The 17,041-nt window shown below is 37.4% G+C and overlaps 1 protein-coding gene across 3 annotated transcripts; it reads left to right on the top strand.

The window, feature by feature from the left end:
- The first annotated feature begins 1,203 nt into the window (after window positions 1–1,203).
- LOC104439329 (toll/interleukin-1 receptor-like protein) lies at window positions 1,204–8,711 on the top strand. 3 transcript variants are annotated; one of them, XM_018870705.2, is made up of 4 exons: window positions 1,204–1,809; window positions 3,836–4,933; window positions 5,150–5,425; window positions 7,130–8,711. In XM_018870705.2, the coding sequence occupies exons 2-4, from the start codon at window positions 4,205–4,207 to the stop codon at window positions 8,474–8,476; spliced, it is 2,352 nt and encodes a 783-aa protein (XP_018726250.2). In that variant the 5' UTR covers window positions 1,204–1,809; window positions 3,836–4,204; the 3' UTR covers window positions 8,477–8,711. The 3 variants fall into 3 exon arrangements, with proteins under 3 accessions (XP_018726250.2, XP_039165099.1, XP_039165098.1); XM_039309164.1 differs by lacking the exon at window positions 1,204–1,809 and having other exon boundaries at window positions 4,839–4,933; window positions 5,096–5,425; XM_039309165.1 differs by lacking the exons at window positions 5,150–5,425; window positions 7,130–8,711 and having other exon boundaries at window positions 3,836–4,364.
- The last annotated feature ends 8,330 nt before the right edge of the window (window positions 8,712–17,041 follow it).

The following is a 17,041-nucleotide window of genomic DNA, read 5'->3' as shown; positions in this document are numbered from 1 at the left end:
GGAAATTGGGGTCCCAAGCCCAACCTCCAAGGACTCGAGCCTTGCCTTGATGGACTTGGGCACCCAAGTCTTAGGCTTGACCTTGATGGAACCAAGCATGGGCATTGTCACTTGGGTCCCGCGCTCGGGCATCGAGGACCCAATCTCGATGCCTAGCCTTGGTGGATTTGAGCTCAGCCTTGATGGACCTTGGCTCAGGTTATAAGGGATTTAGACATGGGCATAGAGGTCTCAAGCTAGATTGTTGAGGATATGAGCACGAGTACCAAGGTCCTTGGTCAGCCTCTGTGGACCGAGGCACTGACTTGAGGACCTAAACAAGGGTACGCCTAGCTTTTGTAGACCTAGGTCCTACCACAATGGACCTAGTATTGAGTGCTGAAGGATCCAAGCTCAAACACTAGGGTCTTGGGTTAGGCTTTTATGGACTTGAATGGGCATTTCATAGCAAAGCAAGGGCACTAGGGTCCAAGGCCCAACCTATGTGGATTTAGGCCCAAGCGTCAAGGGACCCAACAACAGTAGCTAAGGTTCCAAACATGGGTGCCGATATCCCGAGCTCAAACTCTGTAGACCCGAGCTCGGGCACCGGGGTTTTGGTCTTAAGAAAGAGTGATGGGGTTTCTATGACCTCTAGTCAAAACACCAATTTCTAGTCATATTTTGAAAAATAATTTCTGAATTTTTAAAAAGAAAATCATTTTTTAATTAAAGTATAGATTTTTCATTAATTAGGAAAATATTTTTCATTGATTGAGTTTTCTAAATGATTTCAAACTTTGGAAAACCTGAAAAATATTTTTTCCGAAAAATGTTTTATGTTAAATAAACAAAGCCCAACATTGTCATCGAGATTCGTGGGTGATGCGATTCATGATTCACACTGGACTGGTCAGCGATGGACAGCATGGACTCTCAGAGGATGATAAAGGTGCCAAAAAGGTCAATTCCTGGAGTAGAAATTACAATCTAGGCCCAAAAAGAAATTAAAAGAGAGAGAGAGAGAGAAGAAAACGTAATATACAGCCCGCCGATCCCGACCATTGACTTGGACTGACCCGTGTTATTGGTACCGACGCGGTAGATTGACGAGGACAGGCCAACGACTTCCCCATATTTTTAGTTTACTCGGACCTCTTACTAAATATTGTCCACTTGCCTCTGCTGGGCCCCAGGCATAATACCAGATGGGAACCGGGAACAGAAACTCAATTTGCCAGAACTCAACTAATACCGAATTCCCGATCATCATCCCCAGTCTGTAAAATCTTCGTCGAAATCTTTGAGGGTAGCTGAGGCAGCGGCGATGAAAAGAAAAAGGAGTCGTTCAGAAACAGGATCTACTGGCCACGGCACACCTGGAGCTCAGTTCGAGGTGTTCTTGAGTTTTCGCGGACCTGACACTCGCACTAATTTCACTGATTCCCTCTATCATGCCCTGCTAGACAAAGGTATCCATGTCTTTATGGACAAGAAGGGGATCGACGTTGGTGAAGAGATCAGCCCTGAGATATTCCAGGCCATTAATGACTCAAAAATCTGTATTCCCATCTTCTCCAAAGAATATGCCTCCAGTAGCTGGTGCCTGCGTGAGCTGGAACACATGATGGAGTGTAGGAAAACTGAGGAACTGGAGGTTTTGCCCATATTCTATGATGTGGAACCCTCCGATGTGAAGCTTGAAACTGGAGTATATAGAGATGCATTGACTCAGCATAAAGGAAAACGTGGGGCTGAGATTGTGCTACGCTGGGAGGAGGCGCTCAAGGAAGTTGCTGGAATCAAAGGATGGGACACCAAGAACAAAGGGTATGTTAACTCATTCATCTCCATCTTCCCTTTTCTCTGTATTTCCTTTGCTTGAATACTGATTATCACTTTTCACTTTTACACGTCGTAATATATTAATATCTTCTATGGGAAAACTCAAAAAATACTACGAAAGAAGGAAAGAACGAAGCAAGCAGCTTCTCTGCTTCTAATTGATGAACAGCGGGGAGAGAGAGAGTTGAAGGGTAGTGGTCGTTGGCTTGCTCTAATGGCGCCGGACACCTTCGATCTTCCCAGCAGCATCCATGGCTGCTCTCTCTCTCTCTCTCTCTGCAAGCTCAGTAGTGGAAAATCACGCGACGGTTCTTAATGGCGAGGTGACTTCATATTAGTTAGATATATTTGTTCCTAATGCCTCTATCTGCGGCTCGAGGACGCGCATCGAGGATTGTCAACTTTTATTTTGGTGCCCTAGAACCTCTTTGCTCGTAGATTTACTTCCTCTTCCTTTATCAGACATTACTCTTTCCCCAACTCTGTTTCCTTTTCCACTTTCAGATCTGATTTGATCCATATTTCTGTTTAGAATCCACTTCCCAAAAGTCTAAGCATCCATTTTTATCGTACCATAATTTTGATTCCATTTATTTTGTAGAAAATAAATGATTTATAAAATATTTTTTTAAAAATAATTACTTGGATTACTTTAAAAAAATGGACAAAAAATATGTCATAATTCAGAAAAATATTTTGACATAAATTGTTGTTGATGAAAAAATTTCATTGACAACTAATTATTTTAAACAATATAAGTGATCATTTTGAATTATTCATTTTTCGCAAAATTAACGGAACTAGTGTATTAACATTCTCTCCATCTGAACATTTTTGGGTTACTGAATATCAATCCACAAAATAGTTCACGGTCCAAAATGTTCACCCATTCAAAAGTTTCGGGTGGTTTAAAGAAGTCGCCAAAAGGTTAATGATCTATGTAAGAGAAAAACAATTAGATGGCCTTTTCACCCTCCATCAGTGCCGCGCCATAGAATTTGATGCAAAGGTGCTGGATTCGAGAAAAAAGAACGAGAGATTTGCTTCAAAGCATGTATCAATTAATGTCACGGAAGGTGCAACATAAAATGAGTATTTTTAGTAGGTAGAGTGAATCAATTAGTCATCATCGTGTAGTGAGAACACTTCAAATCTTGATCATTGTCATATGAATCTTGGTAGATTCGGAATAACTGTGCAGATCAGATTTTATATTGTAAAATAGATGGGTTTTGGGAAGGAAAAAGACAAGAAAAAGTTAGAGGTATTTAAAGTTAAATCACGCCTTAAACTTATAAATCTAGGTGGACTCAGAACGACCATGCCCAGCCCACCCTAAACTCAAAAAACGAAAAAGCCCACATGAAAGTTATAAAACTAGCACAAAAACTAAAAGAAATTAAGAAATTTAGCCTCTCCTTTCTCTCATTTTCATTTCTCCTCAATCGGCTCTCACTCAATCTCTTGACCCTCTCTATTTCTCGCCACTCGGCTCACTTATCATGTGAGATTATTGTATAAAAAGGTTGTTTTTCAAGTTATTAATTCCAATACAAAATGTGAATGACAAGTTTATTACATAGGGAATTCAAAAAAAAAAAAATGGGGGCCCATTTCAATTAAAAAGAATACAAAAAAAAAAAAAAAAAAAGGGGGCCGTTTCGATTCCAAGCCAGTTTTGTGGTCCATTATTGTGGTTTCTATTTATAAAAAAAAAAAAAACAAACAAACAAACTGGAATAGCCTCCTGGATCGGTTTCTGGTTCCAGCTCTTGAACTGGACCACCCGAAACACACTCGCTTTGTAATAAACTATATGATGAATAGTGGAAGGGATCCTCTTATTCTTCATGATTTTTATCATCACCTATTAAATATCCATTCTATCGTATTACTATGATTGAATCAATTCGAAATGTCATGCACTAGTTCTTTTTCCTTTCTGTCCGGAATTTTGGGGCTAACTCATCATTGACGGTAACTTCATTGTCCTCTTTCTACCGCAATGCAGCCATGGAAAACTCACACGGCTAGTTGCTCATCAAGTTTTACTTAAGCTTAAGGCATCTCCCATACATCTATCCGATCCTTTGGTCGGGATGCACCAATCAGTGGATGAAGTAATAAATTTGCTAAGGGTAGAATCTAAGGACATAAGGCTCGTTGGAATATGTGGAATAGGTGGTATAGGCAAGACAACTCTTGCCAAGGTCATTTACCACAAACTGTCGGCTGAATTTGAAAGTTGTAGCTTTATCCTAGATATCAGACAAGCATCGGAAAGTTCAGTTCTGGTCTTCTAAATTTGCAAAGGCAACTGGTGCATGATATCCTTGGGGACAAAAGAATTGAGATATCCAACATAGATCGAGGAAAAAATATGATCAAAGCACGATTTTGTAGAAAAAGAGTTCTTATTTTCCTCGATGATGTAAATGAGAAGAGCCAACTAATGGCACTAGCAGAAAAGAGAGAATGGTTTGGTTTAGGAAGTAGAATTGTGGTTACAACGAAAGACAAAAGTGTATTGTCTGTATTTGAGGATAGTTTGACTTATGAAGTTTCAGAGCTGAGTAGTCTAGACTCTTTACAACTTTTTAGCAAGCATGCATTTCGAAGGAACTCTCCTCCAAGTGAATTTCTCTATCTGTCTGAGAATGTTATTGCAAAAGCTGGGGGTCTTCCTTTAACTATTGAATTGATCGGTTCATTTTTATGTGGAAAAGAGAGAGCAGTGTGGGAAGATACAATAAAAAAGATGGAAAAACATCTTCATAAGGATGTAGAGAAGAAGCTAATGCTAAGTTATGAGGCTTTAGATGAGACACAAAAGCAAATATTTCTTGATATTGCTTGCTTTCTAGCCGGAGAAAATAAGAGAGATGCCACCTATATGTGGGATGACTGTGAGTTGTTTCCAAATGAGGGGATTGAAGTCCTACTTTTGATGTCCTTAGTAAAAATTGGAGCAAAGAATGAGTTATGGATGCATGACCAGCTCAAAGACTTAGGTATGTGTATTGTACGTTCCCAAAATCGCAACGATCCAGGAAAGCGTTCGCATGTGTGGAATCATAAGGAAGCATTGGATATGATCACCAGAAATAAGGTAAAGCTAAGTGCAACACCTTGTGACATTCTTGTAACATTTTTATAGCATAAATCTGCCTAGAATTTTCCTTTTTCCAGCTTATTTTGTACTTCACTAAACGCCCTCCTTTGAACTGACTCCATTTTGGCATCCCATCATACGGACCCAAAACTGTTGCAGACATCCGTATGCACTTTGCCTGGGTTAATCAGAGACTCTTTTTCATCATTATAGGGAACTGAGACCATTGAAGCAATTTGTGTGGACCTTGATGGAGCTTTTTTGACACCAGAAGAATTTAAGACAGTGCAAAATATAAGATTTCTTGGAATGATAAGCGGAAACCTCTCCGGGGACTTTGAGGGTCTCTTTCTAGAAGTAAGATGGCTTTCATGGAAGAATTGTCCCTTAAATTTGCAAGCAACCAACTTTCACCTGAAAAATCTACTCATTATTGACCTATCGGCGACTGAAATAACAGAAAGCTGGAACGGTTGGACTCAACTTAAGGTATGGATAGATTTTTAGGTACAATATTTGTATACCTTTTCATCCCCACACAAGCTTGTGCGTTGCACGGGTTGAGGATTGTCATTTTAATGAGTTTTTAGTTAAACTAAAAGAAGAAATGTAGCTCTCGAAGGATGTCACCAAGATACCAATTCCACGTTTCTATAATTCAACTTCTATTAATGTTATAAAACTCAATTACATTGCTAGCTAGAAGTATATCAAATCAAACAATTACTCTACTTTTTGTTTAGTAAATGTTATTTGCTAATTGCCGAATTTGTACTATGCTATGGAATGTCGTAACTTTTATGGTTGGTAATACATATTTTAAATTGTAAAACGTCAAAATTGGGTGTAGCGTCTTTGTAGTAGCCCTAAAGGATCTGCTGCTATAAGGTAATTGCCAAAACATCTTATAATACTTCAATACGGATTTCTACAATTGAAGCTACTACATATATATAATTAAAAAAGTGAGTAGAATGGAGTTTTGTGATTGAGCCACGTCATCCCAGATTTTCATTCCCTGTTTCCCTAAACATTAGCTAGGAAACACTACCCTTTACATAATAAAATTAAAAACTTAACGTACTTAATCTAACAATTGATGTTTATAGAGCAAAATATTAACTTCTTCACATAACTTATTTATCGGAATCTGTTTTTATATAATATCAAAATGAATCTAAATTAACTAATGAAGAAATATTTATGGTTTTATCATGTATATGATTGGTATATAATTTTCCTATTGATTATTAATTAGACTTTTGGAATTTGGATAGTGTATAAAAATATATTAGAAATTCTAAATTCCAATATTTTGTGGTAAAATTATGCAGTAAAGTTAAAATAGGCAAGACATAGCATCCAACAGATTACTTTGTAAAGTAATAAACGATGTTACGGATTTTAGTTTTAGAAGATAAATATGTGTCAATTGTATTAAATTACGCTTAAATTCTGTATATGTTGTATTGTATGACCACGTCACCCAAATATAAAAATTATCAATAAGTCTATTTTCAAACATGTGCAACAACTATCAATACACACACACACACACACATATAGACACACTTTAATATAATTCACGACAAAATGCTATTTGTGTACCGTTTCAATGCTGGAAATGCCCTTCCAGCTCTCTCCTTTCCGAAGGGGCATGGCGCACGGCCCCGTTTTGTCTCTTTGAACCTTCTCTTCAATCTCTTCGTTTTACCTTCAAGCATTATGGTCTTCGTCTACTCATCTTTACTAACGTAGTTTAGTCTAGAATTGACACTTTTCCCGTTCTTATATATTTGTGTTTGCTTAAATAAACGTACTTTTAAAGGTCCACTGTCAATGGAAAGATATTATACAATCATCTTTGGATGAGTAAAGTGTGTACTTGGAGATAGTTATTTGACCACATCCATCGCCATGGCACTTATTCAACAATGAACGTGTACAAAACTCTTTACACTAGTAGTGGATTCAACAAATTATTTACCTTAGATAGAAACCATGTAATCATTATGTATATGATATCCATGTAAATGGTAATTAATGGAATAGTGAGACCACAACCATGTGAGATGAACGGATAAACAGTGAGTATTTGCAAAGTTACTTTGGTAGAATTGCTCGATATATTTGTTTATGTCCTGCAAAAATTCTGTAAATCAAACTTGTTGAATATACATAATTATTTGACAGGTGGCTACAAGATTGAAGGTCCTTAATCTATCAAATTGCCGCAGGTTAAGGATAACTCCTGACCTCTCTACATATCTGTCTTTAGAAATATTAATTCTAGAGGACTGCAGGAATTTGATACGGATTCATCGATCCATTGGTCATCTGAAACATTTAAAGCACTTGAATCTGAGAAGATGTTACCGTCTCCAAATGCTGCCCGTTGAATTAGGTTCTCTAGAAGCCTTGACTGAGCTACTCATGGATCAGAATATTTCGCTGATTGGTTATGATACCATTAGTAAAATCCCAAGCTCAATCGGAGCACTCGTAAATCTTGAGTGTTTGGCCATTCGTGGAGCTCCCAACCTAACGACACTTCCCGACTCAATTGGAATGCTGAAATCTTTAGCTGAGTTGGATGTCTCAAGAACGGGTATCGTAGAGTTGCCTAATAGCATTGTCAATCTAAAGAGCATGAAAGTACTCAAGATGAATGGAAGTCGGATACAGAAGTTACCCAAGGCAATTGGGATGTTAGAAAAACTTGAGGAGATTTATGGAGAATGTTGCACGTGGCTAGAGATGATATCTGGTGATATTGTGAGACTACCTTTCTTGAAGATTTTGAAATTAACGCAAACTCGTGTGCAGAATGTACCAAAACTTCCTCAGAGTTTGGTAAGTTTATGTCTGTCCTCGACAGCCACAAAAGAAGCTCCAGAAATCTCCAACCTTGTGAGTTTAAGAAATCTGGAATTATGTTTTACAAGCTCAACCTCCATCAAATATTTTCCAAAAGTGCAAACTTACAGCCCCTGTTGTATGTTGGAGCTTCCACGTATCACCAGCATAAGGTCATATTTGGGTTGTCTTTGCTATCTGAAAGAACTTGTACTCCACAACTGCAAGAACTTGCGTCAGATCGGACAGCTTCCCTCTAGTTTGAGAAAACTTACGGTTCAAAATTGCATTCTTCTTGAAGTTGTTGACCTTTCCAACTTGGAGAATTTATTGGAACTAAGTCTCCAGGATCGAGTCTCTGATATTCAAGGCCTTGGACATTTAACATTGTTGCAATGCTTGAGAGTGTTCTACTGTAAGTCAACCAAGTTCAGTGGGCTTGAAAGACTGGAGAATCTACAACTCCTGTGGATTAGTCATTGTCCCTTTCTTCAAAGACTGCCCGACTTATCTAACTTTAAAATTCTCAAGGACTTTCTATTATGGTCCTGTCCGAAACTGGTTGACATTCAAGACCTTGACAGTTTGGAATCACTAGAAAGTCTTGAGATTGGAAACTGCAGTTCCTTGCGAAGCTTACCCGATCTATCTAACTTGAAGAAGCTGAAGACGTATTGGTGGTGAGGAATATACCATTAAGCACTCGATCTCTCCAAGTCTAGCTTACATTTTTCAATAAAGTAATGATACATGGAAATAATCATGGATGTAGCAGTATTTCCATTGATACAAGAACAACCTACTTCGGCCTTTTGCTGGTGTGGGCCATGTACTAGTGGAAGTAATTTGTTCGAACATGAATTTGTCAATATTCCTAATAATATGGAGTTGTTAGGAGGTATACGCATGTACGTGTGTATACACACAGGTTAAAGTGTGAATAAAATCAGATTGGATATAGTTTTCCCACGTGTAAGAATCTAATGAATTTTCTTTTTTTCTCATATGTCACATGATCAAGCTATCTGTAATTTCTTCACCACCAAATTAGAATGGTAATCATAAGCATATAATTTGATTTTTGGTACAATAACGGGGGTATAAGTGTTTATCTTTTGTCAGAAGATGCGTAAATGTTTTAAGCATAACTCTTCTCATTGACTTTACATGTTCATTCAACGATTTGTTTATGTACTCAACCATTTAACAATGTTGTGCCTGAGGTGTCTTCTCAATCTTTTTCATGACACTATGTGGAGACAGGCCATTTGGTTTCATAAAGTAATTTTAATTTGAAAACACTTTTCCATTTTTTTGAAAACGTGTTTGGTTCATTTTCCATTTTTTAAAATGAAGGGGTCCCTAATTTAACTTGTCATATTGAGATAGTACTTCAGAGAGTGAACGATCCTCTTAAAGCAAACAAAGGTCTACATCTCAGTTCATATATTCGTTTATTTGGCTTTCGGACAAATTGGACTCGGGTCCCGTCAAGAGAACTGGCAAAGTTCCAAACGATGCATGACAAAGGCGACATCGGGGTCGTCCATTGGATGTCATTGCAATAACTGCTCGATAAAAATGCTTAGTGTTAGCCATCGGACTAGGCATGACAAATTCGTTGTGCACGGAGGCACGATGGGACACTTGAGTGTCAAGTCCTATAAAAGTGACTGGAAATCTTACATGGTAATTTTTTAATAATATAACTCACCTACATGATACGCCGAAGAGCAGAGTCAGCAATGAAAAACCAAAACAATGTCGCTTTGTCTTCTTTTTTTTTAAAAAAAAAATTAATATAAATATTAATTAAATTAGAATTTATATATATATTTTTATTTATTTATTTAAAAAAAAAGGAGGAGGTGGAAGGCGAGGGCCAAGCCCTCACCACCGCCTCTCCACCGTTGCTGGGAAGGGTCGGCGACGGTAGGGGGAGGGTCGGTTGGGATTGCCGGGCCTTAGCCCATTGTCACCGGCCCTTGTCGGCGATGATGGGGGAGGCAACAGCAAGGGCTTAGCCCTCACCTTCCTCCTCCTCCTCATTTTTTAAAAATATAAATATTAATTAAGCTAAATTTAAAACTAAAATTTGAAATTCAAAAAGAAAAAAGATGGAAATTGCAAGCAACGATGGCTTGTTTTGTCTCTTATTTGAATTTTAATATAAATATTAATTAAACTAAATTGAAAACTAAAAAGAAAAAAGATGGAGATTTTAGGCAACAAGGTTGAGCCCTCACCGCCACCTCCCCACTGTCACTGGGGACAAGGGCTCACAGGCCTTGCCGCCTGTTAGCCGAGGTCGCCAGCTCCTAGCTAAGGCTTGGCAACCCCGAACGACCCTTCCCCCACCGTTGCCATTCTTCTCGACGATGGTGGGGAGGCAGCAATGAGGGCTCAGCCTTCGCTGCCTGCAATCTCCATCTTCCTCCTTTTTTTTTCAAAAATAAAAAAAAAATAGTTTTAAATTTAATTTAATTGATATTTATATTAATTATCTACCCACGTCAGCAACAAAAAGACGTCATTTTTGCACTTGTTTAGCCATGTCGGCATGTAAAACAACATTGTTTTGCACTTACCTTACTAGAAAATTGTCACATTAGTATGTTGGCTAGATTTTTTCACTATTGACACTTAACTGATCCATTTTGCTCTGATTTTGATATTTAAATGTCACTTTCCTAACTTTTGGCACTTAAGTGTCCTCTTATGTCAAATTTTGGCACTCCATGAGTCCGGTGTCTCATATAAACTTATTGAGTACTTGGATTATCATCAAAATCTTTTAGGGATAGTTTCCAGCAATCATGACCTAGCTCCACGGCCGCCGGGAACGTGCTCGCGCCTGTACGCACCTCCCTGCGCCAGTTCATATAACTCGATATGTTTCCCTTCGCACCGGTCGTCATTCTCAAATGTGTGCATGGTCAAAGCCGCCTCCCGCCAGTGCCACATTAGCTCCATGGTTGCGCCATGTCAGTGACTGGTCCAGAAATCCACATTAGCTCCATCAATGAGCCGTGTTGAAACCGGTTCAGCCCGATTTCGAATAAACTTTGGCCTTTAGTATTGTAGGCTAGTTTTGTGATTTTTTCCTTCGACAATCAAGATTTTCTTGGAGTTATCTTGGCTGCCTTGTATTCGTGAGGATGGAGAAAATGAGGAATCGACTGAGAAATTTTTATTAGTTGGAAAACCTAATAGAAAATAAAAGGCCAATGCAATGTGTTGATTCAAATAGTAAATATAATGATCCTTGCTTGACAACAAATCGAATTATGAGTAAAATTTCAATAGATTTTGCTTATATCTTGCACTTAAGCCTTCGTTAGTTATATACCTACTCACTGCAGTTCTCAATTATGGATTGAAAATGAAAACGAAAGAGTGAGAAAACTACTATTAAAGTCTTATTTGGGGGCATTATGGAAAATTATTTTGAAAAAAACTGACATAAATTATATTCTTTACAAGATAATGCGGACATCTGCCCCCAATCTTTGCCGCGATGGTCCGTCCGTAGAGAAAGTGGATGTTGCTCCGTCGATAATACAAATCATCTTAAATGGTCCAACTATAGTCCACGGCATGGGTGGTTTTTAGGTGGTATAGCACGATAGTATAACATGATATGGCAAAGTTATCAATACAATTTTTTTTAGCTAAGCGATTAGGACTAGCTGATGCTTGTGATGGCATCGATGCTTGAGTTGGATGTGACCAATGGAAGCTAGAGTTGATGGCTCTGAATATCAAGCAATTACATGAGAGTTTCATGTTTCTACAATTCAAAAAAATCATACCCACTTGAATAGATATGTGCTCATTGAAGTGCTGTTCAATCCAGAAAGAGAGATTGATTGAGAAGATCGGATTAAATGCAATTGTCTACAACCGGTGCTGGTTAAATGTGTTGTCTTGTTTTCTCGTTTTCCGTTTTACAAAAGAACACATGGAACAGATAATCAGCCAGAACAAAAAGTGCGCCAACTCACGACTTTACACAATCTTAATGAAGTTTCATATTACACGACAAATCATCTCACAATTATTCCTCTTGATTAGTACATTGATCAAACTTACTAATACTATTTCCCTTTCTCTTCAATTTTCCCAGCCCTCAAGGTTTCCTTTCCTCTGTTTTGCTATGTTATGTATATGTCACGTATGTATTCCAAATTTTTAAAGAAAAGTTGATTCTAGATTTTCAAGAAAGGTCATGGAAACACGATAATGGATGAGAAAAAGTAAGATCCTTTGTAATTACTTTCATGACGGAATTTTAACTTTTCCTTTTTGTTGGGGGCTAGGAAAGAGGGGTTAGTTTTTCCACTTCACACAATAGCCAACCATGGAGATTATATTTTGAGCATCCTTCCTGGAAAGCTCCACGTGGGTTCTAGGAAATTAGTTACAAAACATCTAAATTTTAGCGACCCATTTAATCATCCATTAATTACATAGAAAATTAGAGATTAATTTTTAACTTAGCAAAAATAATTTTCATTATAATTGTATGGCATATAGACATTGGGAGCATTTGCATTAATAGTAATTAATTTTTTTTAAGAAAAACAGAGAAAAAAATTAATTAATTAAAATTATCATTTGAAAAAAAGAAAAAAAAAAATGCGAGATCGGGCCAAAGTTAGCCCAGCCCACCCTTGTTTCTTCTTCCTTTCCTCCTTTTCTTTGCGCCTAAACCCAGCCCGGTCCACTTTTCTTTTTCTTTTCCCCAAGCCCAGCCTCTTCCTCCATCTTCTCTCTCAGGCGCTCCCTCTCCCTCACGCTCTAACGCGTTCTGCGGAAAAGGGAGAGAGGATGGCACGGGAACAGAGAGAACAGGGCGAGCGTCGCGCGAGACGCTCAGTCGGGGCAGGCTGGCAGTGGTAGCTGACACGGTAGGAGGCCATGCACGCCGGTCCTTAAAAGCCAGAGAGGGGCGTGAGTTTTGGGGGGTTCGTTCGGAGAGAGAGAGAGAGAGAGAGAGCAAACGAAGAGGGAGAGATCCGGCATGGAGAGTGAGAGCCGAGATAGAACGGAAAGCGAGAGAGAGCCCCAGCCAAAGCCTCGGCCACGCATGAGCTCCGTCCGACGACCCGATAGACGTCCTCAAGCCAAGATAAGCCTTTATTTTTACCTCCTTGCTGTGTTTTTTCTTTTTCTTTTTTGGGAAGCCGGGCCGGGGTTCACGGCCGTCCGACTCACGCTGAACTCCGGCCCCCGTAGGTCTTTAGTTAGGTCGCTGTGTGTTGTCGGTCGTATGCTAAGGATTCTAGCCCAGGTTTGAGTCCCGGTCGAGCCGGAAAACCCTCATTCAGTGTCGCACACCACCGACTCGATGAAATGCTTCACCGACATCTAGTTTTGCTTTTGCCGTTTTGGCCAGAACCGAGTATCCACGTGTTGATTCGTTCTATTGGGGTGTTGTTTTTGTGATTAGCATTCCCGGACGTTGGTCATTCGGTCGTTTCGCTGCCCCCACCACTGCCATCGTTTACGTTGTTTTGTGTTTCATGCTTTGTGGCCGACGATGACCATCCGATGAAGAGAGGAAATCGGCGGGGAGGTCGGCCGGCGAGTGGTGGTCTGAGTGGATGATCGCTGAAGGTGGTAGCTTGGCAGCGGTTGAGATTTGGATGATGTTTGTCTAAAAACGAAGGAGCTTCGGTGAGGGCGTGAGCTCGTTGAGGAAGGCCGCCCAAGGGAGAAGACGACCTGCAAAAGGGAAGAGAAAAGAAATAAACAAAAATGGTTAAAGAAAAAAAAAAAAAGAACCTGGAGAGTCTGCCATGTACAGACATTTGGGAGAAGGGGATTTGAAGTTGGGCTTAAGTTGAAGTTTAGTGGGTTCGAGCTCAGCTAGGCTTGATTAGGTCCAAGTTTGGAGTGGGCTTAGTTCAAGTTTTGAGGTTGCTGAGTGGTCGGGTTGGGCTTTAGCATATAAGCCCACTCTCTTTTTAGATCTTTTGTGTTTTACGTAGCCTAGGTCCAAGGCCCATCAAACCAGAATTTGGCCCATTTTCAGACCAGCACCTAGGGGTGTCAATTTCGGGTCAGTCGGAGTCCATTTTTACTCAGAACCCGAAACACAATGGTCACACATGTGACCCGACCAACCGACCCAAAACACAATAGGTCACACACACTGACTGACCGACTGACCCGAAACACATTAGACCATCTAATGCGTTTCGGGTGGTTGGAGATCGGGTTAAAAACTCGATCGGGGCCCTTTTTCGAATTAACAAATATATTTTTATAAAAAAATTAATTTTTATTAAAAATAAAAAAATCCCATAAAAAAAATCAAAAAAAACTTAAAAGATAGTTTTTTGAGTAATTTTTTTCTTAAAGTGTGGGAAACCATTTTTTTTTAAAGTTATTAAAAGGCTTAAAAATTAGTTGTGAAGCAGTTTTCTCTTAAGAATGTGCGAAAATCTTTGAAGAAAAATTGTGTTCAAAATTGAACAAACTCTTAGCGTTTTGCAATAGGGTTTTAATGTTTTCTTTTTTGAGCTGAATTATTAATTGATTGCACACTTTCAATATATTGATTGTCATTTATCTTTAGCCTAGTTAGGAATGGTATTTTTCTTATTTATTAGTATTAGATGCTTGCTGCCTTGCAATTTATTTAATCTTTCCTTGATTACCGATTATTATTTTAATGATTGTGCACCCGCATAATCGTTTCACATGTTAGTGGATAGGTTTAAAATCAATCTAGACCGCATGACAAAAAATGAACAAGATTAAATATCGAAAGGACACTAATTGATTAGTTAGTGTAATTAAGTCATTGTCTCTAGATTCTTTGATTGTATAAAAAGTGAGGTATACTCCCACATCTCACTTGGTTTTTAGTCAACCTAATAGGCTAATGACGACTTCTCATTAGAAAATCCTTATAACGTTAGATTAAATACCATAATATTGTGCGAGGTATGAGTTTAGGAGAGCCCGTGCCTAATAGAGGACCATAAACCCACCTTTGAGGCAATATCCCTAAACTTAGTGTCTTTTCTAGGTTGCGACATAAATGTCTATTTATTTTTTGTTTAAAATACTAACTTCTCTTATCATTGATTGAAAATCTCTTAAAAGCTAATATATTCAAGGCATAATAAAGAAAGATAAATGAAAATTAATAAATAAAATAAGAAAAGTTGGTAATTAAAAAATAAGCTTGATAAGTAATTCAAATAAGTGTTAATAACAATAAACTATTTGATAACTTAAAGAGAAAAGTTAGCAAGTCCGTCTTATAACAGATGGTAATTTATAAAAAAAAAATAGTGGTAATTCTTGGGCATTGCTAAGAATTGCAGATAGAAGTTTGTTGACGATAAAAAAAAAAAGTTAGAAATGCAAAGAACTAAATAAATTGTCAATAAGTAATTCAATGAGAGTTTGTAACTCAATACTAAGTAGAAATTTCATGGGAGACAAGTCGGTGAAGGTTGGTAATATTTAAATAGCATTGGTAATTAGAAGGGCTTCTAATTGATACAAAGAAAAAGTAGTAATCCAAACAAGAGTTGGTAAGCAAAATTAATTGGTAATTTAATATGACAAAATTTATTGCAAGAATTACTACGTTAGAGATACCTAGGTGGTGAGATATATTTCTGGTAAGATTGAAATCTTAAGAAATTAATCATTTTAGTCGTCCACTGGACGTTCGGTGGGATAATATTTAACTTGCAAAAGACAAAAGCATGTGGTCGGAAGTTCAAGACCCAAACCATGTGCCGAGCGAGTCGCTTTCCTACCATTGCTCGTACGGGGTTCTTGCAACTTCCTTGAAATGCATCATACTGCGTTTTCCATCATCCAAGTCTCGTAGTCACTATAAAATGTAGTGTAATTTTATATGTTGTAATTCGCTTTCAGAATTTTAATAGAAGATGGAAAGAAAAAGGAGTTGTTTATACTTTTTCCTCAAACTAGGACTTTATATGACCACTGTACAAGTGATTTTTTTTTTTTTGTGAGATTTCTATTTTCCTAACACTTATGTTCCAACAAAAATACTTGTATGCATAAAAAAAAAAATCCCAAGTTCTACGGGCTTAATGCATTAAAAATGGACAAATTTCAGCTGATGATGCTGCTATAGTTGGTGGTGAACGCACTTTGGATAAAGATTTATTGGTAGCTTATTTATTGTCGAAACACAAATTTTGGCAATCCAATTAATTATTAATTACATAAAAAATTTATAAATCGATCCCAATCCCTAACAAAAATCAATAATTGCATTTTGCATATTAGGCTTTGTTTGTTTTACACAAAATGAATAATTTGCAAAACATTTTAAAAAATGATTGCTTGTGTTGTTTTGAAATAATTAGTCAATAAAAAATGCTTTCGTTGTTGATGACAGTTTAATTCTATACATAGATGATGAAAATATTTTCATTTATTCATTTTGGTAAGTGATTCAGACAATCATTTTTTCGAAAATGTGTTCTAAATCATTCATTTTTTTTGCGAAACAAATGCACCTTTAAATACATATTCTTCATGCATTAATTAGATTTGGCCAAGCTCATAGTAAGTGGCCAAAATTTATAAATGGAAGAAGTGCCAAGGTGGAAAACTTAAATTTGTTAGAGTAAATTCAGGGGGAATGAAGACAATATCTTAATAAAAAAATTTCGAAGGACATTGCAGGAATGTCTTTCACAACAACATCGTGGCAAGATTGGAGAAAAGAAGAAGAAGTGTCGTGGTCTTGCACATTGTAGGAAACCACAAAAGAAAAAAAAATAATATAGTTTTCATTTGTTTAATGAAAAATGAATAATTTAAAAATATTTATCTAAAAATAATTATTTATATTATTTATAAAAATGAATTAATAAATTCTTTTTATCATTCACATAAATGTTAAGTCATAAATATTTATTGATAATAAAAATGTTTTTTTATTAATTAATTAATTTAAATGAAATGAATGATATTTTTTTAGAAAATATTTTTCAAATCATTCATATTTCATAAAATCAACAAGTTCTTAAAATAAAAAAAAAAAAAAAAAAAGGAAAGATCAGACCCAATGTAGTTGCTCGGTCAACGACGAAGAATATCTGAAGCAAATTCTGGGAACTTTCCGCGGTGGTTTGAGAAGGAAAGGAATATCGATAGTAATATATATTTGTATTAAAACAAGAAAAGTGAGATTGATGGCTCCCAGGAAAAAAAAATGTAGAAAGAAACACTATAGAAAGAGAT

Source organism: Eucalyptus grandis, chromosome 3, assembly GCF_016545825.1.
Source record: "Eucalyptus grandis isolate ANBG69807.140 chromosome 3, ASM1654582v1, whole genome shotgun sequence".
In the NCBI taxonomy this organism is placed as follows: Eukaryota; Viridiplantae; Streptophyta; class Magnoliopsida; order Myrtales; family Myrtaceae; genus Eucalyptus; species Eucalyptus grandis.
The sequence above is the reverse complement of the archived record's forward strand: the minus strand, read 5'-3'. Positions and strand labels throughout refer to the sequence as shown.